The 26,336-nt window shown below is 35.4% G+C and overlaps 2 protein-coding genes and 1 non-coding gene across 4 annotated transcripts; 2 read left to right on the forward strand and 1 right to left on the reverse strand.

The window, feature by feature from the left end:
• Positions 1-5,989: 5,989 nt before the first annotated feature.
• LOC131144697 (putative ABC transporter C family member 15) lies at positions 5,990-12,731 on the forward strand. Of its 2 annotated transcripts, XM_058093509.1 has the most exons (12): positions 5,990-6,104; positions 6,243-7,172; positions 7,562-8,988; positions 9,100-9,186; positions 9,273-9,522; positions 9,607-9,872; positions 9,960-10,124; positions 10,373-10,667; positions 11,045-11,565; positions 11,643-11,706; positions 11,825-12,064; positions 12,225-12,731. In XM_058093509.1, exons 2-12 carry the CDS (start codon positions 6,317-6,319, stop codon positions 12,347-12,349), a joined length of 4,296 nt encoding a protein of 1,431 aa, XP_057949492.1. In that variant the 5' UTR covers positions 5,990-6,104; positions 6,243-6,316; the 3' UTR covers positions 12,350-12,731. The 2 variants fall into 2 exon arrangements, with proteins under 2 accessions (XP_057949492.1, XP_057949491.1); XM_058093508.1 differs by having other exon boundaries at positions 9,273-9,872.
• Positions 12,732-12,989: 258 nt separating this feature from the next.
• Positions 12,990-15,182, reverse strand: LOC131144698 (uncharacterized). Its single transcript, XM_058093510.1, has 3 exons — positions 14,817-15,182; positions 13,631-13,719; positions 12,990-13,336 (listed from the first exon to the last, which is right to left on the reverse strand). The coding sequence occupies exons 1-3, from the start codon at positions 14,970-14,972 to the stop codon at positions 13,186-13,188; spliced, it is 396 nt and encodes a 131-aa protein (XP_057949493.1). The 5' UTR covers positions 14,973-15,182; the 3' UTR covers positions 12,990-13,185.
• Positions 15,183-15,351: 169 nt separating this feature from the next.
• Positions 15,352-15,425, forward strand: TRNAV-AAC (transfer RNA valine (anticodon AAC)). The gene has a single exon. It is a non-coding gene; the product is annotated as a tRNA-Val (tRNA).
• Positions 15,426-26,336: the final 10,911 nt, after the last annotated feature.

Below are 26,336 nucleotides of genomic sequence, written 5' to 3' on the forward strand. Positions count from 1 at the left end.
TCCCTATTTATAGGTTTGTTGCTTAAAATGACACGAAGGATCATATTCTTGTTATTTTAAGTAACACACCTAAAAAGACAAAAGGCAGATTTTGGACTCGATAAAATATAACAAAAGAGAACAATGTGTGATCTTACAAAAATGCATGGAATTCCAGGTCCACTTGACAAACTTGTTCAATATGGTGAAAGCAATAACTGCTCAAGTCTGGGGACAAATGTCACTCACCTAATCAGGACATCTTAAATGCGTCCACTCGAATTAACGAGATAGTCAAGCCAACTTGAGGTGTTAGCGGTTAGTACAACCGTAATGTAACATTTTGAGAAATAGTCAAGGCAACTTGAAGTGTAAGTGGTCAGTACAATATTAAAGTGTTAGTAGTTAGTGCAATCTTGAAGTGTTAATGGTCAGTACAATATTAGAATGTTAGTTGTTACTATATCTTAGATGTGACTATTTGGAGAAATAGTTAGAGCAATCTTGAAATGTTAGTTGTTAGTACAATCTTGGAGTGACTATATGGAGAAATAGCTAGAGCAATCTTTGAATGTTAGTTGTTAATTTAACTTGGATGTGATTATTTGGAGATATAGACAGAGCAATCTTGGAGTGTTAGTGGTTAATGCAACTTTGAATGTGACTACTCGGATTTGGGAACTATCAATGTCACATGGCTTCGAGGTAGTTAAGATAACTTGGATGGGACCACTCAAATTTGGGAACTATCAATGCCACATGCCTCTAAGATGACTAAAAATACTTAGAAGGTGACTACTCATATTTGGGAACTCTCAATGTCGCATGCTTCCGAGGTTGCCAAAATACTTGGAAGGTGACCACTCAGATTTAGGAACTATCAATGTCACATGCCTATGAGATGGCCAAAATACTTGAAAGGTGACTACTCGAATTTGGGAACTACCAATGTCACATGCCTCCAAGGTAGCCAAAATAACTTGGAAGGGGACCACTCAGATTTGGAAACTATCAATTTCATATGCCTCTGAGATTGCCAAAATAACTTTGAAGGTGACTACTCGGATGAACGAGATAGTCTGGATAACTTGGATGAAACCACTCGAATATCAAGATAGTCAAAGTAACTTGAAAGTGGTCATTTCAAATTAATTAATAGACCCTTGGATAATATTTTATTAATTATATTATGTTTATTGTCTTGCGACATTACAAATTTGGATCATTAGGTAGTACAACCTTTTTATTTTATTTATTTTATTTTATTTTATTCTTTAGGATGGATATCAATTTGCATCCTCCTTACAAAACCAAAAAAAGAAAGAAAATACCCGCAAAATAAAGGAGACTATGAGATTAACCATAGAGTTACAATTGAAGTCAGGATGATTTATTTTGAATTAATAAGTATACATGCATTAATTACAATTTGTGTCACAATATAGTCAATGGATAAAAGCACATTGCGCGCACAAATAATTTTCAATGATTAAAGTTTTAAATTTTAATTTAAAAATTTTAATTTCCAAAAGACAAACATGTTACTTCTTGTTGCATAATAAAGATAGACTTAACAGACATTCACTTTATGTTTCAAAGAGATCTTGAATTTGAATATGCATCAATTTTAACAAAATTAGTCATAGGCACACACTATGTGCATGCTTTAATTTTATATTTATTTTGAAAAAAAAATTGACGTTGAAAGATATTTAAATTTATTTTAAAAAATAATTATGATGAATTTTAAGAGCATTTTAGAATAATTATGAACAGTTATAACTTATAAGGGTATTTTAGATAGAAACTTTTTTTTATTTATGTCTTCAATTTATTATTTCTTTAAAAATATATATATTTATATATGAATAAACTTCACATTTGTCAAAAACAATGCTAAAGGAAAATCTCTTAATAGTATTAGGAATATAATACAAATTTATATTATTATTTAATTTAAATTTACCTAAATTCAAATTTTATACTCCCAAATCTATGTCAACAATAAAAAAAAAAAAAAGGGGGTAATTAACATCCCTAGCTAGCCAGGTCATCGGATGCTGACGTGTGCTGGATCAGTACTAACATTTCAATTTTGATTTTGATTTTGATTGGTCAAAGAAAGATTGGTTAAGGCACGTTTCTTAAACTGGAGTTTTACGTAGACAAGGCTCTAACGCTTTATCCATATTCCATGCACTTGTTTCCCTGCTTCGTGGAAAGTATTTAGGTACATCAATTGTATTTGTATCCACCGTGTCACGTCACGGTCCAAGCTGGCAGTCCACATGCCAATCAATGTCTCGCTAGACTTCTTCGTACTTGTGACTTTGATTTTTCTATACAGCATACCATTGAGTACTTAATTGTTTGGTAGTCATGTTCCATGTAAAGTAAATTAGTTGAGTTAAAAGGAAAATTATCTCATTTTATTTATTTCTTTTTTGTTTTTAAAAATCACTGGACTGTCACTTTATTTTTAAAATTTTTTTAGATACTCTCATAAAGTTTTGAAATAATAAAAGATATATTTTCAATTTTCCAATAAAAATATTTGAAAGCTAAGAAAGGCTCCAATTCAATAATTATTTTTAAATTTCAAAATAAAATGTGAAAATTATTTTTGATAATTACATTATCCCTAAACTTTTTATTTTTTTTCCTTTTTTTTTTGGAATTTAGTAAAAAATTATTATGTTTAAATTATATAATGGAAGATAAACCAAGATCAAATTTCTGCCAATATGATTTTTTTAAAAAAAAGAAAAATAATAATGGTGTCCGAGACCTTTTAGACATCCAACTAATCCATCGAAATAATATGTTCGCTCCTCTACCCTTTTTCACTTAAATATCAAATTATTATCTCAATTAAAAAAATGTAACCCTCCAAACTTGAACTGTATCCATTTAATCACTATAATATCTTCTACGAATACAAAACTTTCTTTTCAAACATGAAAAAATCTTTCCTATCAATGTTCAGTTGAGAAATATATATATATATATATATATATATATATATATATCTATAAATATTTTCTTTCATTTCCTAAAGTTGAATTATAGGAAATATCTTCCTCAAGTAGAAAAACACATTTCCAGCCCAAATCAAACGTCACATTTTCTTCTCTCGTTGTCTTTTTCTCTCTTTTCCCAATGTCATGCATGTTACAAGTTAAAAATTATTTTATAGAAAATATATATCTTCCACAAGATAGAAAATGAATTGCTCAAAATAAAAGTTTTCATTTCAAACAAAAGAAAATTTGAAAAAAAAATGTTTTCCTTCACAGATTTTCTTTTATTTTTCTTCAAAAAATATATTTTCAACACAAATCAAACATCACCAAATGTAGAAGATTTTTAATGATTAACATTTGATTTTTTAAAAAACTTTAATCATCTCAAAGTAATTTTTTATTTTTAATAACATTTAATGTACAGAGAAAATATAAGAAAAATAAATTTTCTTTTTATTTTCATTTCATTTCCTTTACAAAATAAAATCTTTAATCCAAAGGGACTATTAATAAATTATATAATAACATCCTAACATACACTGAATTTAAAGCAATTAAAGCTTCTTGCATGATAATTGATTTTGATTGTTATGAAAAAATAAACACATATAAGAAGCATATTCTTGGTTTTTTGCACATAATAATAATAATAATAGCATCATATGCATATAAATACCCTTTTGTGGATTTTTGTTTTTGTTTCATGTTTGAAGTTTTTGTTTGTTTTGCTTTTGTTTTTTTTTGGTAACGTTGGGTGTCCTAGATTCCTCGATACATCCAGTTGAGACTCCAACTGGCATTCCCATTACCGAGCACACACTGGTGGTGTCACAAGGAACACAACCTACTCCCACACCCACGCAAGAAGAGCCCCACTCTCTGCGTAGGAGGTAAATCAGGATTTTGCTCACTGGGGCAAAAAACAAACCTGGGACTTAAACCAACAACAGGTGGCCCATCCCAAGCCCACCCTTGCCACCTGAATCATTGCCCGGGGGGGTTTTGCTTTTGTTTTTTGTTCTACTCTTTGCAGGGCCGGCCTGATCTTAAGGCAGTTAAGGTGCTTGCCTAGGGCCCCAAAAATTTTGGAGCCTCAAATTTTATTTTATTTTTAATGTAATAATGTTATGCTCTCTTTCCATACATTAACTTTTCACTATCAAGTAAATAAAATTATATTTTAAAATGTAAAGAAAATGTAATTTAATTCTTTCTTTTTCAAGTAAATTTTAGGGTCCTCAAATTTTTTTTAAATATAATAATATTAACATTATTTATAATGCTCTCTTCTCATACATTAACTTTCCCATTATCAAAAAAATGATATACAGGTTGAATATAAAACTTTAATTAATAATTTTATATCTTAAAAAGTTAGAAAAATTAATTTTAAATAAAAATAAATATTAAACAAAATATTAATCATTCGCGGCCTAAGGTCCCATATTATGAAGAGCTTGCTCTAGGTCTTTGGGTGCATGGTGTTGGTGTGAGCTGTCAATACACGTGGCTGCTCACGCTTTCATCTTTCCTTCTAAAACTTCTTTCGCCATTTACTCCTTTAGTGGGCACACGAAAGACGCGGCTTTGGAGTGTTCCTCCTTTTACCATGCACGTGCCAAAGTTTACAGGACACATGCCCATTTTTTACCATATTAAAAAATAATTTTTTTTAGAAGAAAAAACAGAGGCCCATGTGCCTCAACTTCACCAAAACTCATTCGTCTATAATGGTCCAATCATCACTACCAACCAAAAATTCACTCAATAAAAAAATACCAAAATTAAATTAAATAGCAAATGTAAACAAATCACTCAAAAAATGTTAACTTCATTGGTTCTATTTTATTTTTTTAAAATTTTTTACGTACCAAATTATTGTAAAAAATCATTTAAAAAAAAGTAAGACAATTATATGATTGGATCTATATTTATTTATTTTATTTGTTGACTAAAAAAACATAAAAATATATTAAATTTTGTAAATAAATACACAATGCGCAATTCGTGCATTGTTCTTATGTAAATAACACCCCAAAAAATACGTGAGCCTTAATCATAAAGGGATTAAAAGATAAAAAAAAATAAAAAACCCCTCATTAATATAAAATAAAAAAAGAAAGAACAAACAAACAAAGAAGGTTTGCTAGCCCTAGCCCTAGCCCTTTTGAAATTTACCAAGAACACAATAAGCATGTGCACATAGTTTCCTTTAGAACAATGCTACCTTATGGTATTTTTAATAAAATTAAAAATTCACTCAGCCAGCCTAAATAATCTTCACCCCTATAACGTGTTTAAAAATCTACATGCAAATCAGCATTATAAATCATATATAACTTTATTTTAGAAACATGCCGTGCAATTTATTTCCTAAGTAAGAAGGCATTTATGCCTCTGTTCAATAATAAAATCAAATCAAATCAAAATCAGCATTTTAACAATTATGGAAATGATTAACTTGCCTCTTTTTTCACTTTTGGAACCCTAATCAATGGCCAGAAGCCTCTATTAAGGGTGAAAGACAGAAAACAAGAAAACAACAGAAAAGCAAGAAAGTAACAGGAAGATAGAAGAAGAAAGGTGGGTTCGGGGAGCTGTAAACAATAAACATTTGATTTGTGTTTACTGTTTTACACACAAATTTGTGTAATTTTTTCTCCATTTTTTTTTTAAAAAAAAAAATTTTCAGGCCACAGGAAGAAGACCCATGTCGCCCATTATGAAGATAGAGTGGCGACATCCTTACAGTGTTCAAAGCTGACAACTTGATTTAGGCGAATAGGAGTTTGGATGCAGAGCCTGTAGAGATTCTGGTCCCACTATTCAGGTCAAGAAAAATCATAAATAATATAATAATAATAATAATCATATAATGCAAAGTTAGATCGAGATAGGACCTTAGCTCTACCAAGGTAGTGATGCTGATAGAATGGCTTTTCCCCTGTTTTTTTATATTTAGCTCAATCCACAGAAGACACCAATTTGCACAACAAAGTTGTGTGACTTGTGTCCTCACTGCATGCTGTAAGCATCCACGTGATTAACTTTGAGCATTGACAGACTTTGATTCCTTTTCCCTTTTGAGATAATTTTTTTTGGGTAATAATGGTTTTTGAGTTTTCAATTCTGCTCTTCTGATCTATTTTTCTTCTTTTATTTGAACTGTGTATTGTTTGTTTTTACTGCCAGTGCATTCATGGATGGATTTGTTTATTTGGTTTTTTTTTTTTTTAACAGGTTTACAGATTTCAGATTCTCCCTGTTCTTCAATTTTGGGGGAGAGGGTAGGGTGAACAGATATATTTTTGTTTATGGAGTCAGCTTTTATGGAAGTCTCCGTAGAGCTTGTGAATGGAGCGTTTTTCTTGCTCTTGGCTATATGGGTACTGGTCGACAAGATGAGACAGGGCAGCCAAGGTGGTGACAAAATATTGAAGCGTACAGCAGCGCTAGACAGAAAATCTACAGTTTTTGCTGTGATTAACATTGTTTCTAATGCTCTGCTTTCGATTTCCTACATGGGTTTCTGCGTTTTTGAGTTTTGGAATCTTAAAGTAATTCGTTTTAGATCTATATTTCCAGCTATGAGTTGGACTATTGTGGTTGTATATGCTTTCTTAGCAAAAAGCAGAGTCCTTAAAGGAGACAAAGGCTGGCCTCTAGTTCTTGTTCTTTGGTGGGTTTACTGCGGCATTATCAATTCAGTCTCTCTCTCTAATTTCCTAATCGCCCATTATAAATCCGAGGGCTTTCCAGAGTTTCTCCCAGCAGCAAAAGTGTTGGACATCATATCCCTTCCTCTAATTTTCATACTTTGTATCAATGTTCTGTGGTTTAGTTGCAGCAAGAAGAAGCATGGTGATCTTGAACACCCATTGCTTCAGAAGGAGCAAGAAAATGTCTCTCACGAAGATGCTGATGCTTTTACTGCTGCTGGGGTTTGGAGCCAACTCACATTTCTATGGCTAAATCCACTCTTCCAAAAGGGTCGAACCCAGAAGCTAGAATTACCTCACATTCCTTCTATTCCTCCCTCTGAAACAGCTCACAAATCTTATTTGTCATTAGAAGAATCGCTGCAGAAGAAGAAAGCTGAAGCTTCTTCACTGTTAAAAGCCATAAGCTACAGTATCTGGAGACCTGTGGCCGTAAATGCAGTGTTTGCAGGTAACTCTCCTGTTTCGATCTTTCCATTTAGCTTCCGCTAAGATTCAGTAGCCTTAAAGATTTTTTTTTTTAACTTCTAAGGAATAAAGATATTGACTTAAGTTGGGTGTAGATCCTATAGAAAGATAAGATAAGAGAGTGATGACTCGGTTGATATGGACACTTGCCCATATAGTGCGCCAGTGAGGAAGAGAGTATGGGGGCAGTAGAAGGGATAGGGGTAAATCTAAAATAATTTCAAAAGAGATAGTGAGTAAAGATTTAATATCCTGAATGTGTCAAAGGAAATGGTTCATGATCGCATAAATTGGCAAAAAAAGATTCATATATCCGAGTCCACCTAGTGAGACTTAAGGTTTGATTTTGTTTTATTGTTGTTGTGTTCTCAGGAGTTAATACAATTGCTTCATATATGGGTCCTCTGCTGATCAACAACTTTGTGAATTTCATTACGGGTGAGCACCAACATTTGAGCTACCGCTATGGATTAATGCTTGTATTCATCTTTTTCCTCTCAAAAACTGTGGAATCACTGGCTCAAAGACAATGGTACTTTGGCGCACAGCGAATCGGTATCCGAATCCGAGCTGCCCTGATGGTAATGATTTACAAGAAGTTCCTTTCAATCAAGTATTCCAGCCCACACAATGGGAAAGTTACAAATTTTATCAATGTGGATGCTGAGAGGATTGGGGATTTCTTCTGGCATATTCATGGAGTATGGTTGCTTCCACTTCAGGTCTTTCTAGCTTTGGTCATCCTGTACAAGAATCTTGGTGCCATCCCCTCAATTTCTGCACTTGCTGCTACTGTTTTCATGATGATTATCAACATCCCATTAGCCAACAGGCAGGAAAGGCTCCAGTCCAAGATCATGGAGGCCAGGGACTCTAGAATTGAAGCCACTGCAGAGACTCTGAAGAGCATAAGAGTATTGAAGATGCATTCTTGGGAATCAAATTTCTTGCAGAAGATCCAGCATCTTCGAAAAGCCGAGGGAAGTTGGCTGAAGAGGTATCTCTACACATGTTCGGCAGTGGCTTTTCTCTTCTGGGCATCTCCAACCTTAGTTTCGGTAATCACCTTTGGGGTTTGCATTTTATTAAACACTCCATTAACTCCTGCAACAGTTCTCTCTGCTTTAGCGACATTCCGGATTCTACAAGAGCCCATCTACAACTTACCAGAGCTCATTTCTATGATTGCTCAGACAAAGGTCTCACTTCATCGCATTCAACTATTTATAAGAGAGGAAGACCAAGACGAGCAGTCATTATACCATATATCAAGAGAATATAATGTTGCAATTGAAATTGAAACTGGTGAATATGCTTGGGAAACTAGTGATTCTAATTCCAAACCCACAATCAAGATTACTGAGAAGATGCAAATTATTAAAGGACAGAAGATTGCAATTTGTGGTTCAATTGGCTCGGGTAAATCAAGCTTACTCTGTAGTATTCTGGGTGAAATACCCAAGATTTCTGGGCAGCATAATAAGGTTTATGGATCAAAAGCTTATGTCCCGCAGAGCGCTTGGATTCAAACAGGAACTATTAGAGAGAATGTGTTGTTTGGCAAGGAAATGAACAAGGCCTTCTATGCGGATGTTCTAGAAGCATGTGCTTTGAACCGGGACATTGAAACATGGACAGATGGAGATTTAAGTGTAGTGGGAGAGAGAGGGATGAATTTAAGTGGAGGACAAAAGCAAAGGGTTCAATTGGCAAGGGCAGCCTACAGCGATTCAGAAGTTTATTTTCTGGATGATCCTTTCAGTGCTGTTGATGCACATACTGGAGCACATCTCTTCAAGGCAGGCAACATCTTAACACTTTCATCTAGTTGTGTTATTCATGATTGAGGCCACATCACCTTGAATTTTGTTAGCATATTTAAATAGAACTTAATTGTATTTGTCTTGCAGAAATGTCTAATGCAAATGTTGTCTCAAAAGACTGTCCTTTATACCACCCACCAGTTGGAATTCCTACATGCTTCAGACTTTGTCCTGGTAAGCTCTTGGTACTTCTTTATGAGCACTAAAGGATATGATCCTTGTAAAACTTACACATTCACTTCCAACTGCGTATTTCCCAGGTAATGAAGGATGGTAGGATTGTCGAATCTGGAAAATATGAAGACTTGATGCGTGATCCTAATGGGGAACTTGTTAGACAGATGGTTGCACACAGAAAATCTCTAAATGAGGTAAACCCACCCAAAGTATACAAATCCATGGCTGGTGGGTCCCTTAAAAGTAATCAAATTGAAGTCGCAGAAGAAAATCTCAAAGACACTATTACTGACAACATTTTAGAGAAAACACATGAAGAGGAAACAGAAACTGGTAGAGTGAAATGGCATGTTTACTCAACCTTCATCTCTTCTGCATACAGAGGAGCTCTTGTTCCAGTTATCCTTTTTTGTCAAGTTCTCTTCCAGGGACTACAGATGGGTAGTAATTACTGGATTGCTTCGGCAACTGAAAAAGAAGACAGAGTTAGCAAGGAATGGTTGATAGGGGCTTTTGCTTTGCTGTCTGGAGGGAGCTCAATCTTCATATTGGGAAGGACAGTCTTTCTATCAATGATTGCCATAGAGACTGCTCAGCGCCTCTTCCTTGGCATGATTAATTCGGTTTTTCGGGCACCAATTATATTCTTTGACTCCACACCCTCGAGTCAAATCCTTGGTAGGGTAAGTATTTATGACCAATGTCATAAGCTTCAGTTTTACTTGTAGTTTGCATATTTGCAGAAATCAACCTTTTTGTTTTCTTTTCAGGCTTCTACAGATCAAAGCATTGTAGACACAGACATTCCCTACAGATTAGCAGGATTAGCATTTGCTCTGATTCAGCTATTTAGCATCATCATCCTTATGTCTCAGGTTGCCTGGCAGGTTTTCCTTCTCTTCATTACCATCCTGGCAATCTCCATATGGTATCAAGTAAGTAACAAGTGTCATTTTAAGTTCCTATTTCAATTTTTAACAGTTTCATTATTGCTGGGCTGCTTTGGCCTTGAGAAAAGAATTCTGACCCCATTGCACTCCATGTAACTCTGTTACACACAATACCTCCTAAAGAAAAAGTATGACTCTTAATCATTTATCTGCATTCCATTATTTCATTTTTGGGATGATTCTCGTGTACCAAAACTTGTGTCATAACATAAGTATCTGAAAATTTTCCACAGGCTTACTACATTACCACTGCCAGGGAGCTAGCTAGGATGGTTGGAGTACGAAAAGCTCCAATACTCCACCACTTTTCAGAATCCATCTCTGGTGTTGCAACAATACATTGCTTCAATCAGAAAAAACGCTTCTCCACTAAAATTCTTAGATTAATTGATGACTATTCCCGCGTTGCCTTCCACAACAGTGCCACCATGGAATGGCTAAGTGTTCGGATCAACTTCCTCTTCAACCTTGTCTTCTTTCTAGTCCTTGCAATTTTAGTGAGCCTGCCAAGGTCAGCCATTGACCCCAGTAAGCTTCTGTCATCCACTCTTGGATAATCAACTATACAAGGACATACTGATGCTATTTGAACTGCAGAGAACTTAAATTTTAAGAATGAATCTAATGCTGCGTTGGGATTTCAGATCTTGGATTTGAATTTGAGTGGATTTGGACAAATTTCAATTCAATTTTGTATTACATCTTATCCAAATCCAATACAACTCCAAATCCAAAGGCCATCCAAACATAGGGTAAATATCTTTAAATATACTATCATGGTAAATTTATGAATGATTCAAAAAAATCCTCCTCTAGCAACCCTTAATATAACTTTTAATTTTCTTGAATCTTCTACTGATTTCACCACTAAATACCTACAATTACACTGTTCAACCTTATCTCAGGCTTGGCAGGACTGGCTGCTACCTATGGCTTGAATTTAAATGTTCTGCAGGCTTGGGTGATATGGAACTCATGCAATGTGGAGAACAAAATGATATCAGTGGAAAGAATTCTTCAATTCAGTAATATACCAAGCGAAGCTCCACTAGTGATTGAAGACTGCAGACCTCAACCTGAGTGGCCCACCAATGGAAGAATTGAACTTGAAAACCTGCAAGTTCGATACAGCCCTACTCTCCCAATGGTATTGAAAGGAATAACCTGTGCTTTCCCTGGAGGCAAGAAGATTGGAGTTGTAGGCAGAACAGGTAGTGGAAAGTCCACACTAATACAAGCTCTGTTCAGGGTGGTAGAGCCCAAAGAAGGACGGATTCTCATTGATGGAGTGGATATCTGTGAGATAGGTTTGCAAGATCTGAGGTCTAGGTTAAGTATAATTCCCCAAGACACAACATTATTTCAAGGAACCATAAGGATGAATCTGGATCCTCTACAGCAGCATTCAGATCCAGAAATTTGGGAGGTAAAAATTAAAAATCTGTTTCTTTAAAAAATATTAGATGGAACTATATTTTTCACCTAAGTAATACAACATTTCAGGTTTTAAGAAAGTGTCGTTTAGCAGACATAGTAAAGCAAGATCAGAAGCTTCTTGATGCACCAGGTATGTTGTTCCTTTTTACTTTTTCCCACTTTTCTATCTTGCAAGATTGATTTTTCTTTTATTTTTCTATCCTAAAAACTGACCATGTCACTACTTTTGAATTTGGAAAATGCGGCAGTAGCAGAAGATGGGGAAAATTGGAGTGTTGGACAAAGGCAGCTCGTCTGTCTGGCTAGAGTCCTCTTACAAAGAAGGAGAATTCTGGTCTTGGATGAAGCCACAGCCTCCGTTGATACAGCGACAGACAATGTAATTCAGAAGACGATAAGAGAAGAAACAAGTGGACATACAGTTATCACTGTAGCTCATCGAATACCAACCGTAGTTGATAATGACCTGGTTTTAGTTCTTGATGACGGTAATGCTTAGCAATCAAACAAACAACAGCAAATTTGTCTTATTCTCTATTGAAAATTACTCATTAGGATTTCTAGAACTTCTACTCGTTTAAATTTTGTAATGCTTTTTTTCTTTTGATAAATCACTTTAGTAATTAGCACCATTTTAATAAAATGCAGGCAACATTGTCGAGTATGACTCCCCAGCTCAGTTGCTTAAGGATGATTCTTCAGCATTCTCAAAGTTGGTGATCGAATTCTTAAGGAGATCATCCAAGAGTAATTGTGATCAGAATTTGACTTGAGGATAGCGGTAGGAGTTATACATGAAGTTTTTTTATTCCTTGAAGGATGGAATGGGAAGCAGGAATTACAAGCGAAATGACAGCAATAGAACTAACAACATACAAGCTGATTACACAATGCTAAAGCAATTTTGCTGATGTCCCTTGCTAGAGTTTGGGACTCCCATGATGGAGCTCTTGAGTTTGAATTTTGCAAGGAGTTGGGAAGGCATATGGGATGGATGGAAAATGAATTATCTTCCACAGTGTAGCCTAGAACTAGTGCAAAATATATATATATATATATATATATATATATATATATATATGTATTTACTTACTAATACAATTGTAAATTGTCAGTAGTTGAGGCTAATAAATACAAATTTTTCATTGGCTCAAAGTTAGTTGCACGGCCTGAGACAATTATTTGAGTGGAATTCCCTCTGAATATATCATGTCCTATTTTTCTTTTCCAAACCCTTGAACATAACTTGAATCAAACAATGTTTCTCGGCATGTATTCATGTTCATGTGCTGCTACCAATTAGCTAACAGAATCAAACATTACGATTAGTTCAAACATAAAATCATACTTCTAGATTACTTAAAGCATGTACATAAGAAAGAAACTATGAACGAAAAATCAAGACAAGTATCATATTTGCAAAATGTTAACTTTATTATTTGATAAGGTTAGAATCATACATTAACCAGCAACTTGCAAAATGAAATAAATGTAATATCCCTCCAAAAAACATCTGGTCCTACACTTTCCTTACACCTGATCCAGTGGCCAAATGGTACGTGCAATGGCCAATCCCCTCACATGGTGCACAAAAACCTCAGAAATTGTTTTACATTTTCGGATCAGAGAAAAAATTGTTGAGGGATGGCATGATCTGAGGGGTCTTGTTTCGAACATACTTCCGCAGACCATGCTCTGCATATCTTTCACCCTCTGCAAAGTTCTCAAGCACTCCTGCTGTTCTGTTCTCTTTGGTAACCCTGAAAAGGTAACAAGATGTGAAACTGTCAAATGACTGGTAACATTTTTTTTTTCTTTTTACTCATACAACCAGCCACTGCATATAGTTCAACTTTTTTCAAAAAATTAGATAAGCTTGGACGTGTGCAAAGAAAGAAAATACAGAATCATTGTGTCTTTTCCCATGGGTGCTCATATGAGAGCCTCTAATATTGATCTAAAATTGATTCTTCAACTATAGTTTTATCAAAAACAACATCACTTATGATTCATGCTGCATTGTTGAAGTAAGAAATGATATAAAACAACTATACCTCACTTCAGGGTTGGTGCAGATATTTCGAATAAGTTGCATGCCACAAATTCCAACAGCTACACCAGTAGCTGCAAAAAGAGGATATACCTATGCCATAGGAAAGAAAAAAGAGCCAACATGGTTATGGAAAATATAAAGTGCAACCCAATTAACTGTAAAAAGACTGCCATTTTTGGATATATTGGACGTGGTGTTTTCACCAAAAGGTTCTAATTACAGTGCCATGGAACAATTCAATTTCCATAAGAAAAATCAGATAATTCAAGGTATTAGCAAGGCCTGGTCAATCTTCTAGGTGGCACACACTTTAAAAATGGGTACATGAAACAATACAAGGTTAACTACAAGCCAATAGGCACAAATTCGCCACAAAAAGTTAAATCCACCCAATTGTAATGCTAGCATTACTCTTTAAAGACTACAGGAGAATCCCAAATGCTGTGTTATATCAATTTAAACCTAACATTAATAATCAAAAAGTTCGAAGCCATGCTATTCATCTGGATCAGTACAGCAGGTGCCTGATTCTCTAAATCCCGATGGTGTGTTTGGGATCATGGGATTTGAGCCTTGGATTTGGAATTAAGTGGAATTCAACATAATAACAAATATAATTTTGTATTGTGTTTCTTCCGAAACTACAAAATTCCAAATCCAAGATCCCTTACTCCATATTCCCAAATACAGCTTAATTGAAATTCTTTAAAATTATCATTCTCATACATTTCATTTCAGACACCCAAATTAACAATGCATAAAATGTGTGACAACTTAATTGACCCAATGTAGAGTGCTTGATTACAACCATGCAAGGATCGTGTAATTTCGATGCACAGTGAAAGGGGAGAAAAAAACTTATGTCAAGGCAGCCAAAGGGGCTAGATCAATCTTTCGTTTTCCCCATTCTATCGAATACCTATGGGTTGAAGAAATGGTCTTCTCTGAACAACTCTGTATCAGATCCATACAACATGGTTATAAAAAAACTCTTACGCACCCTTAGACATTTATCAAACAGGTGGTTCTGAATTGTTATCTGAAACCAAACAACTGATTGAAAACAACTTCAAGAAAAACCCAAATTTTTGGTGATGACCCATTTTAGAAACAAACCAAATTGACACAACACAATGGAGAAGCCGACGAGAGCTCAAGTAAAACAAAAGAATGTCAATGGTAAGTACCTCAGGCCTGATCCATCTGGAGGCAGCCATTTTAGAAGTGCAAGAGAAGAGAGAAGAGACCACGCCGAGAAAACGCGAGACTCGAGAAACAGCCCCTTCTCTCAAAAACGCACAAGAGGGAGAAAAGCAGAACAATACAAATGCAAACCCTCCCATCTTCCTGGATCTATATATTATAGCGTAGAAACGGGAGTTAGAGGCGCAAATGAAATTGGGACAGACCCCGAAAAATGGGGGAGCCCGCGTGTGTGGAAAAGGGGAAAGAAGCGGTCAGCAATGACGGCCAGCCAGCCAGCCCGCCCCATTTGCGGCGACACATAAAAATTAGGAGGCAGTTTTTGTTTTCTTTATTGGGAAGTCTCTCTCGTCGCGCGCATTCCTTCCAATTTCAACCCCACCGGCGAACATTCCGCGAGTTGCGTGCGCCTGCCGCTGCCGGCCGTGGAATTTGAAACGAGAAGAGGAGAGGGAAAAACATGTAGACCGAAGAATCATAGGAAATAAGATTATATTTTTATAAAAAATAAACCACCAAGGTGTCGTGGTGTAGTTGGTTATCACGTCAGTCTAACACACTGAAGGTCTCCGGTTCGAACCCGGGCGACGCCATCTTCTTTAAATAATAATTTTACATTTTATTTATTTTTTAATAAGAACGGGTATGCATTATCAGAGATGCGTCTGGCTTCATGCTCAGCATCAAATTTTAAATAATGCTACAATTTTAAAACTAAATGCTTCATTTTTCTTTATTTATTTTCTCCTACACTTCATTACAACACGTCCCTTCTAGAAAACACCAAAACTTAATTATCTTCTATCAAACATTTATATATTTTTTACATTATAATAAAAATCTCATAATAATTTTCAAAAACTATTAATATATATTATTTTGTCATAAATTTGTGATCTCACGATCTTATAAATATTTCTATTATAATATATAATACTAGTGTAACTTAAAATATTGTAGCAAAATTTCTTGTTTCGTGTGATTAATTATTTGTTTTCTGCTGATAAAGGCTTTTTCTCAACAAAAAAAGAAAAAGAAAAAGAGTTCAAGAGCCTATTCATCACTAAAAAATAATTTCCATTTTCATTTTATTTTATTTTTAAAATATTATGATTTTTTCATATTTGTACAAAAAAATCTTTAAAAATAACAATATTTTTAATGTTCCTATTCAACTATTGACAAGTTATAAAAAGTGTGCATTTTTTTCAGTTCTACAGAAAATGAAATTATTTTCCAAAATAGAAAAAGTAATAACCCTTTAAAAAAATCGATATTTTGGATGATGTTTTTCAATAGAAACTTCTAAAATATAATTATAAAACTTTCTATCTTCCATTGGTAGATATATTTTGCGTAAGAAAACTTCATTTTCCTCTTTCTTCTATTTTTTTTTCAAATCATGAAGAGGTGATAATTTTTTCCTTCATCTTCTCACAATATAACAATTTGATAGTCACGCACTATAATCTTTGACTACCACAAGACGATATAGATATAAAAATATTTTTTTTCTCACACCTAATGACGTATCATGATGTGATCATAATCAAAACTATAAAAAATAAATAAATAAAGCTTTTTTATTTTTAGGTTTTTGAATAAGTACAAAAGTGTCAACTTGTTTTTCATTTTGCAATATTTATTTTAAAAACTTATAATATAGTAAAAATAAAATGGTTTCTATTTTCCAAATCGCTTAAATAAATGTTGAAAACAAAAAAAAAAAAGGATTTGCAATTTGACAAATTGACATATATGCCATGCATTTCCAATAAAATTAAGAATTTTTCTTAGAAAACTTTCATGTTAACTTTTCAACATCTAGAAGAGTTGACCATCATGTTAAAAGGTCAACTTTTTGACAAAGTTTTTTATATATTAATTTGTTGAAGCAATATACATTTTTGTTATATCTTTAAAGTGCATGTGTGTGTGTGTAAATATTGTCATATTTTTATATTCCAATTTATGATGGAATATTGTTACATATTTTATTCCTTTACTATTTTGATAGACAAATAATATAAGAGATTATTCAACTTCAATGTCACACATTATGGTTGTCATAATAATAATAAATAAATAAAAGTAATAGACATTAACCTCCTTTGAAATTTGATAAAAAGATATTGATTTTATTTGAAGTTTTAAATTTTCAAAGACTTCTTTTAGTGCTAGTTTGGATCAAGAATTTTACTTCAAAAAAAGAAAGGCAGAAAAATAATAAGGAAATCGTGTTTCTATTATATTTTATCTTTTTGTCAAATACTATTAAAAATGAAAATTTGTTCTAATGTGATTAAAATTTAAGAAAAATTAAAAAAAATTAAAAATTTTGTTCATAAATTTGCTCTATTTTTTTTTTCTTTCTCACTTTCATTTATAACTAAAAAAGTAAAATCTTTCTTATTTTCCTTTCCTTTCTCCAATATTTTCATATTTCCAACCATACCAGCAGGTTTCAAAAATCCCAATAACCTCCTTGGACATTTACCAAAAAGACACAAACCTCTCCTTATATTTTACAAAAGACAAGTTTAACTTTATAAGAAAATAATAATAATGTGCATTATCACAAAAAAGAAATACTATAAAAATGTCCATTCTAGTAAAAACTTAATTTCTTAGTCTAAAATGAAAAACTCAAGTGATTGTGTTTACTTTTTGAGTTCGATCCCTAGTTTTGATAATGACAACCCGCATGTTACTAATGTGTGTGTCTAAGTACTTGAACAGGTTAATTATTCAGATCACACACATGAAAGTGAAGTGGAAGTCAGAACAAACTTAAAGCACATTATCTTGACTGATTCCATGAAAAGTCAAAAGCAAAAGAAGAAGATATTTGCTTTAATTATATATATATATATATATATATATATATATATATTTGTTTCATTATTTGATCTGCAATAATTTATGGACTATAATAACTGCATCTCAAGTATGATAAGCTTATATACTCAAGACCATAGTTGACCTTAGGAATCACCCTTCGATCGACTGACGTCGGATTTTCGGGACAAAACTCAAAGGCCTTAAACTAACAGTAGGACCCATAATTCTGCATGAAAATGTGCCATATTATCTTAAAATTAATCATCATATGAATAGGGACAATCTTATAAGAAAAAAAGAACTTAAATGCCCAAATTGGCATATTTGATCGATCAAACCCTAATACTCAGGACCCTTTGATTGACCAAACATCCCTAGGGTCAACAGTTTGACCCTTCAGTCGACTAACCAGAAATGTAAAGTAACGCCCTAGTCGACCGAACGGACACGAGGGAAGTCCCAACGCCCTGGTAAACCGAACCACCAAGTTCAAAAGGACTTGGTCGACCGAAGTTCATAAAGTTCGGTCAACCAAACTTAGTCTAGTCGACCGAACCTCGGAGTTCAAGAATCATCTCAAGTATGGTTGACCGTACTTGTAGTTCAAATTTACCCTGGTCGACCGAACTTGGCACCACGGTCGACCGAACCACAAAAGTGGTCGATCAAACCTATAGAGACCCAAAGAATTATAAAAATTAAATAATAAAACAATGAGAGAAAAATGAATTTTCTTAAGGAAATTCAATAGGGTCTCATCGACGAATGAAGAAGTGCTCGTCGACGAGTAGGATTCTTGGGCTCGTCGATGGGGACATGCGTTTTGTCGACGAAAAGTTACTGAGAGGACTATTTCCAGACTCTGAAACTCGTCGACGAGGAGAAGATGTTCGTCGACAAGCGCCCTTCATTAACTCGTCGACGAGAAGTTGTGGCTTGTTGACGAGGCCACATGGACAAGCTTTCTATATAAGCTCAAGAACTCATTTTTTTTGCAAAAAAACTTACTAGAACTCTCTCTCTCTCTCTCTCCTACGACTCTCTCCCCCTTCTCTCTAGAAATCCAGCCCCATTCTTCGTCGGTTCGACGATTCGAAGCCGCCACATTACTCCTGGGAAGATTTTCTACAAATCTACTATAGTGATTTGTTGGTTAGGCTAACTTGGGAACCATCCCAAAATTTAGATAAGTTAGTTATTTTAATATTTATTAAGGTATTTGGTATTTTTGGGTTGAGAAAAGGTTTTTAGATAGGTATTTGGTATATTGTTTGCAGCCCATTTATTTGCACTTTGTAAATTCATAAGGGGAGTAAAATAAAAGATTTTTCAAAATTATTTTGGGATAATTTCATAATTAATTAGGTACCGTTCATAAGAACGGGCGCGCATGGGGTGCTCGTACCTTCCCCTCGTGTAACCAAACTCCCGATCCCAGCTTTGGTAACGCAAACCGATTCTACCCTTAATTGGGTAGTAATCAAGTGTTCTAACCACACTAAAAGGTTAGTGGCGACTTCATTCCTATTTTTTCCTAAAAATATAAAATAATTTTTATTTCGCTGACCCCGGGCACCTACGCTCCAAGACGTCGCGACATGTGTCCTCATAGGTGCTGGTTTGAGTCATTCACTAAAATAGGTGGAGGACATGTTCTTTTAGGGAATGATAGGGTCTGTGATGTCCTAAGTGTTGGTACAGTGAAAATAAAAATGCATGATGGCATGACTAGATTGCTGCAAGAAGTTAGATATGTACCAGACCTTAAAAGAAACCTAATTTCCCCAAGAATGCTATCCTAGGAATGCTATATCTGTAAAAACCCCAAAAACAAGGATATAAAAAAATTAGTGGATTGATTTTCAAAAAAATAAATAAATAAATAAATAAATAATAATTAATTAATTAAAATATTTAATTAATTAACTAATTAATTAATCAGATTTAAAAGAAAAAGAAAAAAAATTAATTAAAATTTATTTTTATTTTTATTAATAAAATATATTATTATATTAATTAAATATATTATTATTATTATTATTCCTGAAGCTAGAAGCTTCAGGAATTTGGTAGCAGGCCCCCCCCTTTCTTCCTATCTTCTTCTTCTTCTTTCTTTATTTTCTTTTCTTTTAACTTGCAGCTCTGCAAGTTTTCTCTCTCTCCTCACGTTCTCTCTCCCTCTCTCCTCGATTTCGTGATGGATTTTCGCCCGATCAAAAATATGAAAATACCACTGGACTCCATTCGCCGCTGCCGTCATTTCTACCGGAGCGGATCGGTGGTAGGAGCGGCGTAAGCGTATTCCCTCGGGTAAGCCATTTTTTCATTTTTCTTTAATTTCTTGTAAAATATAAGCCCAATTGACGAACGGACACCACCACGAGAATTCAGGGAAGATTCTCTACAAGTCTAGTGGGACGGAATTCTCGTGGGGGTGTCGGGCCAAAACTCCAAATTTGGGGTGCGGCGATTATTAAGGGGCTTATTTTTAATTAATTAGCATTAATTTAGAAATGCTAAAATATTAAGCATCTGGGACTGAAGTAGGATTTCTGAAATTTAGGGCTCGGGTGAGCGCCGTGGGTGTAATTTTGGGACCTGCAGGCAAAATTTAGAAAATTAATTAGAGATGTTAAATAATAGTTTAAATATTAATTTGAGGTATATGGAGCCTAAGGAAGACTAGATAAGTATTATTTTGAAGAAATAGATTAATTAATTTGGGAAAAATGTAAATTTCAGGAGTTAAATTTCGGGTGCTAAGGGCGTAGGATTTGGGTCTTAAGGAATTTCTCAATAGCCAGGTAAGGGAATAAACTAAAGTAGTAATTTTCCATGCAAATTATTATTGATTATGAGTAAATTTATTTTCAGAAAAGCATATGTTATATTGTGTATTACGAATGAAATGTACGATTGGGAAAATACTGCTATGATGATTAAAATGTATATGTATGTATGAGATGTAAGGAATTCACGATTATAGAATATGAAGTATGACTTTTAACAGCATATGTGAGGCATGAATATTATTTTATGTGAAATGTATTATGATGTGAAAGATTTTACGAACAAAGCATGATTCCAGGTATTATGAAAATATGAGTTATGTTGTGATGGTTTTGACGATTATGTGATAAATGATGTATTTTCAAAATTTTATACCTGAAACAATTTTGGCGCGAGGCCATATATTTATGTTATCGGCACGAGGTCGTATTTATGTTTTTGGCGTGAGGCCATATATTTATGTTATGGACACGAGGCCGTATTTATGTTATCGGCACGAGGCCGTATTTATGTTATCGGCACGAGACCGTATTTATGTTATTGGCGCAAGGCCACGTATTTATGTTTTCGGCACGAGGCCGTAATTACTATATTTTCGGCACGAGGCCGTAATGATGTTACATATATATGATTATGTATTATATGTTATCACCACCAGGATGTTAGTTTAGTTCAGTTCAGGGGCTCGGTATCGTAACTATATGTGTAGATCAGATATCTACGTCAGATTAGTGCTAACCATCCCACGAGGGGATGGGAGATGGATAGTCGATGTGGCTTTCAGTAGAGTGTGGACGTCCACCTGGCAGTCCGGACCAGGGTGTGGCGGGCTCATCGTACTTACAGACATATTTGATTCGGCAGTGGTCGGCCAGCCATTGTCGAGTCCCGCCTTCGGGCTGCACAACCCGTTATGGGGGGTAGTACATGACACCAACTAGCTATTCATCCTGGATTTGTTTTCAGTACTACAGTTATAACAGATGATTTTATGTATGATATTATTTATTAACAGATGTGAAAATATATGTTTACCCAGTACGATATGATTATGTTTATAGAATTATGAAATGTACTATATACGTATAAATGCATTAAATATTCATGTTGTCACACAGCTGTATTTAGTTTATTTTCCCTTACTGAGAAGTGTCTTACCCCCGAACATTAAATGATTTTCAAGAAATTTAGTGAAACCGGCGGGCTAGAGCCGCCATTGAGTGATTGGAGCTTCCCTACTAGAAGGGTAAGCATTGAACTAGGATCGGGAGTTTTTGTTATTTAATCCTAGTGTTATTTTGACTTTTGGAGGTTGTATATCATAACAGTATTTTGATGTTATAGAAAGCTCTGGTATTATGTTTTATGATTGGATGTTTGAGATTTTATATTTACTGCTGCTAGGTTTTCCGCTGTGTTTGACAAGTGTCCCCGCTACCCACGGGTTCGGATTGACCATTTTATTTATTATGTGATAATTTATGTTAAGAAATTAAGGGACATTACAATATCAGTTGGGTTGCACCTTTAAATATGAATCAAGGGTTTTAAAGGTATCTAAAGACTCCTTAATAGTGATGAAGGGTAAACTTAACAATGGGTTATACACTCTGATAGGTAAGATTGTGTGTGGTGAGGTTTCTAGTGTGCTGAGTGAACATGAAAAATTAACAAAAATTTGGCACATGAGGCTCGGTCACATAAGTAATAGAGGACTGCTAGAACTATAAAAACAAGGTGTAACGACCCGAATGATAATGAGATTTAAATAATAAAAGGAAAGGGAAATGGAAACCAAAAACAGAAGGAGGCAATCGACTTCGTTGATGAATCCCCTATATTCGTCGATGAAGGCTTTAGAAAATTTTTCGACAAAGACTAAATTTCGTCGACGAAGAAATACCGAGAGCCGTTTAGAGCCAACTGAATTTCGTCGACGAAATTTGTGAAGGACTCGTTGACGAATGACGTGGCTCGTCAACAAATCCGCTACTCTATAAATATGAAAAATCTGAGTTTATCTTCATTATTAAGCAAGCTTCACTCCTCTCTCTCTCCCCTTCGATTTTCTCTTTTTCTTTCGTCAATTTCGGGCTAGATTTACGCTGGATTGACAATCTGAAGTCACCACGACGCTCCTGGGGAAGTTCTCTCCAAATCTGCCAGAGGGGATCGTTGGTGGAAGCGAATTGGAAATTATCCCTGAGTTGAGGTAAGGCTTTTTAAGCCATATTTGGTCTTGCGATAGTTATAGGAAATGATGTACGCATGGAAATACTAAAGTTTAATACTGGAAATTTTCCAGAGTATTGGCTAGGAAATCTTACGTGAGTTAGACTAGATTGTTTTGGGGGCTTTCTCAGTAGCCAGGTAAGGGAATAAACTAAAGCAGTTATTTTCCATGCAAATTATTATTAATTATGAGTAAATCTATTTTTAGAAAATCATAGGTTATATTTATTTATTACGAATGAAATGTATGATTGAGAAAATACTGCTATGATGTTAAAATGTATATGTATGTATGGGATGTCAGAAAATCACGATTTCAGAATATAAAGTATGACTTTATACAGCACATGTGTGGCATGAATATTATTTTACGTGAAATGTATGATGGTATGAAAGATTTTACGAGCTAAGCATGTTTTCAGGTATTATGAAAAGATGAATTATGTTGTGATGATTTTGACAAATATATGATAAATGATTTATTTTCAGAATGTATATACCTGAAACGATTCTGGCGCAATGCCATGTATTTATGTTATCGGCACGAGGCCGTATTTTATGTTATCGGTACAAGGCCATATTTATGTTATCGTCACGAGGCCATATTTTATGTTATCGGCACGAGGCCGTATTTATGTTATCGGCGCGAGACCATAATTATGTTATGTTCGGCGCGAGGCCGTAATTATGAAAATTGTTATATTATCATGTACTATATGTTATCAGCATCCGGATGTTAGTTTAGTTCAGTTTAGGAATTCGATACCGTAGCTATATGTAGATCAGATATCTACGTCAGATTAGTGCTAACCATCCCACGAGGGGATGGGAGATGGATAGTCGATGTGGCTTTCAGTAGAGTGTGGACGTCCACCTGACAGTCCGGACCAAGGTGTGGCGGGCCTATCGTACTTACATACATATTTGACTTGGCAGTGGTCAGCCAGCCATTGTCGGGTCTCGCCTTCAGATTGCACAACCCGTCATGGGGGGTAATATATGACACTAGCTAGCTATTCATCCTGGGTATATTTTCAGTATTATTAGTATAACAGATGTTTACATGCGATACGATTTACCAGCTATTATGAAATCATATGATTATTCAGTATGTTATGTTAAATGTCTACAAATATATGAAATGTACTATATACGTATAATTACATTAAATATTCATGTTGCCACACAGCTATATTTAGTTTATTTTCCCTTACTGAGAAGTGTCTCACCCCCGAATATTAAATGATTTTCAGGAAACCCAGAGGGACCGGTGGGTCAGGGCCGCCGTTAAGTGGGTTTAGCTTCCCTACTAGAAAAGTAAGCGTTGAATTAGGATCAGGAGATTTTTGTTGTACGATCCTAGTGTTATTTTGACTTTTTGGAAAATTTTAAATAAATACAGTATTTTGGGAATGTAAATAACTCTGGTATTATGTTTCATGGTTGAATGATTGAGATTTTATTTTACTGCTGCTTAGGTTTCCGCTGTGATTGACAGGTGTCCCCGTTACCCACGGGTTCGGGTTGAATTTTATATTTATTATGTTATATTTTTACTTAGAAATTGAGGTCGCTACATTTGGTATCAGAGCCTAGGATACTAGGTTCTGTAAACTCTAGAATGCAGCAGTAATAATACCAGAGTATAGGATAAGGGAATTTGAGGTCTGGTTTTGTAGTCTAGATGCAGGACTTTCGTGGTGGTTTGTGTGATTTTCCTGGGGTGACGATTTCAAGAAATTCATTGTAAACTATCATCGAGTTGGGTATCTAGGTTGCAAGATTGAACCTTAAATTGAGATTAAGAGAGATAAGTTAAGTGACATGTATAGTGAAGGGGTTTTGAGTTAAGTTATCATGTTTTTCAGGATGGACCTTGGTGGCAATAGTGCCTATGCCAGTGGGAGTGAGGGTGCTTGACCCTTAGGCGCTGCGGGTAGTGATTCAAATGCCATTTTACACAGCGTAGCACAGCAAGTTATGAGAAAGATTGCCAGGAGTTTGAAGGAACAGGGTGGTCTACCGGCAGGCCACGGTAGTTCGATTGAGAAGTTTATTAAGATGAGTCCTCCAGCTTTTTTAGGAGGGACGGATCTTATAGTCGCTGAAAATTAAGTGCAGGAGATGGAGAAGATATTTGCAGTGCTGCAGTATTTTGAAGAACAGAGGGTACTATTTGCCATATATAAATTTACTAGAGAGGCCGAGAGATGGTGGTCGGCGATGAGATTATTAGAGCAGCAGAGGACTGTACCTTTGGAGATGATGTGGGAGCGGTTTAAAGAAATATTCTTCGATGGGTATTTTCCAGCCTCATCTAGGGAGGCTAAAATTGAGGAGTTCTTGAATATGAAGTAGGGACAGCTATCAGTGCAGCAGTACGCGGCGAGGTTCATCGAGCTATCTCGCTTCGTCCCGTACATCATTCCAGATGAGGCGAAGAAGGTTCAGCAGTTTGAAAGAGGCCTAAGGAGAGAAATATATAAGCAAGTATCGATTCTGAAGTTGCAAGATTTTGCTGAACTAGTGGATAGAGCCACTATAGCAGAGATTGGAGAGCGGTTGGAGGATGAGGAGCAGAGGCAAAAGAAGAGGCCTACACCTTCTGGTTCCCAGTAGGGATTCGGTCGTGCTACGTGGAAGAAAGGTGGCTATTATAGAGACCGGAGACAGGAGACCAGGCATCGCGGTTTTCAGGGTGTGCAGCCACCTCTAGCTTGCCCATCTTGTGGGAAGAGACACCTGGGGGAGTGTCGTGCCGGGCAAGGTGTCTGCTACAGGTGCGGGCAGTTAGGGCATATGATGAGGGAGTGTTCGACACAGACTGGTGCTGCTCCTGCTCCTAGACCTGCACGAGGAGGTTACCGGGCATCACGAGGAGGCCAACAGAGGAATACGACCCCAACCAAAGTTTTTGCTTTGACTCCGGGCGACGCTGAGGCGGCTGACGACATGGTGACAGGTACTGTTAGTATGTTTTCATTTAAAGTTATTGCACTTTTTGATTTTGGTTCCACACACTTGTTTGTGTCCTTGGAGTGTGTAAAATTATGTGGGGCAGAAATGCAATCATTAGATGTCAAGTTATTAGTGGCTACACCAACCAGGTCAACGGTGAGATGTAGTAGGGTACTTTGTGGTTGTCCAATTGATGTTCAGGAGAAGATTTTATCTGCTGATTTGGTGGTATTAGATATGCACGAGTTTGACATTATTTTTGGCATGGATTGGCTAACGGCTAATTCTGCTATTATAGACTGCCGTGCTAAAGAGGTGATATTTAGACCTCCAAGGAAATCAGAATTTAGATTTACAGGGTCACGAGTGCAATCCTTACCTCAGATGGTCTCAGCGGTTCAAGCGAGGAGACTGCTTCAGAATGGCTGTCTGGGATTCAAGGCTTTTGTGAAGGAAATGTCATAAAATGAATTGAAGCTTACCAATACACCTATGGTGAAAGAATTTACAGATGTATTTCCAAATGAATTACTAGGTTTGCCGCCTGATCGTGAGGTAGATTTCCCTATTGATCTATTTTCGGGTATAGCGCCGATTTCTAAAGCACCATACCGAATGGCGCCGACAGAGTTGGCAGAATTGAAAGACCAGTTATAAGATTTGCTTGATAAAGATTTCATACA

The sequence above is a fragment of the Malania oleifera genome, chromosome 12 (assembly GCF_029873635.1).
Source record: "Malania oleifera isolate guangnan ecotype guangnan chromosome 12, ASM2987363v1, whole genome shotgun sequence".
Lineage (NCBI taxonomy): Eukaryota > Viridiplantae > Streptophyta > Magnoliopsida > Santalales > Ximeniaceae > Malania > Malania oleifera.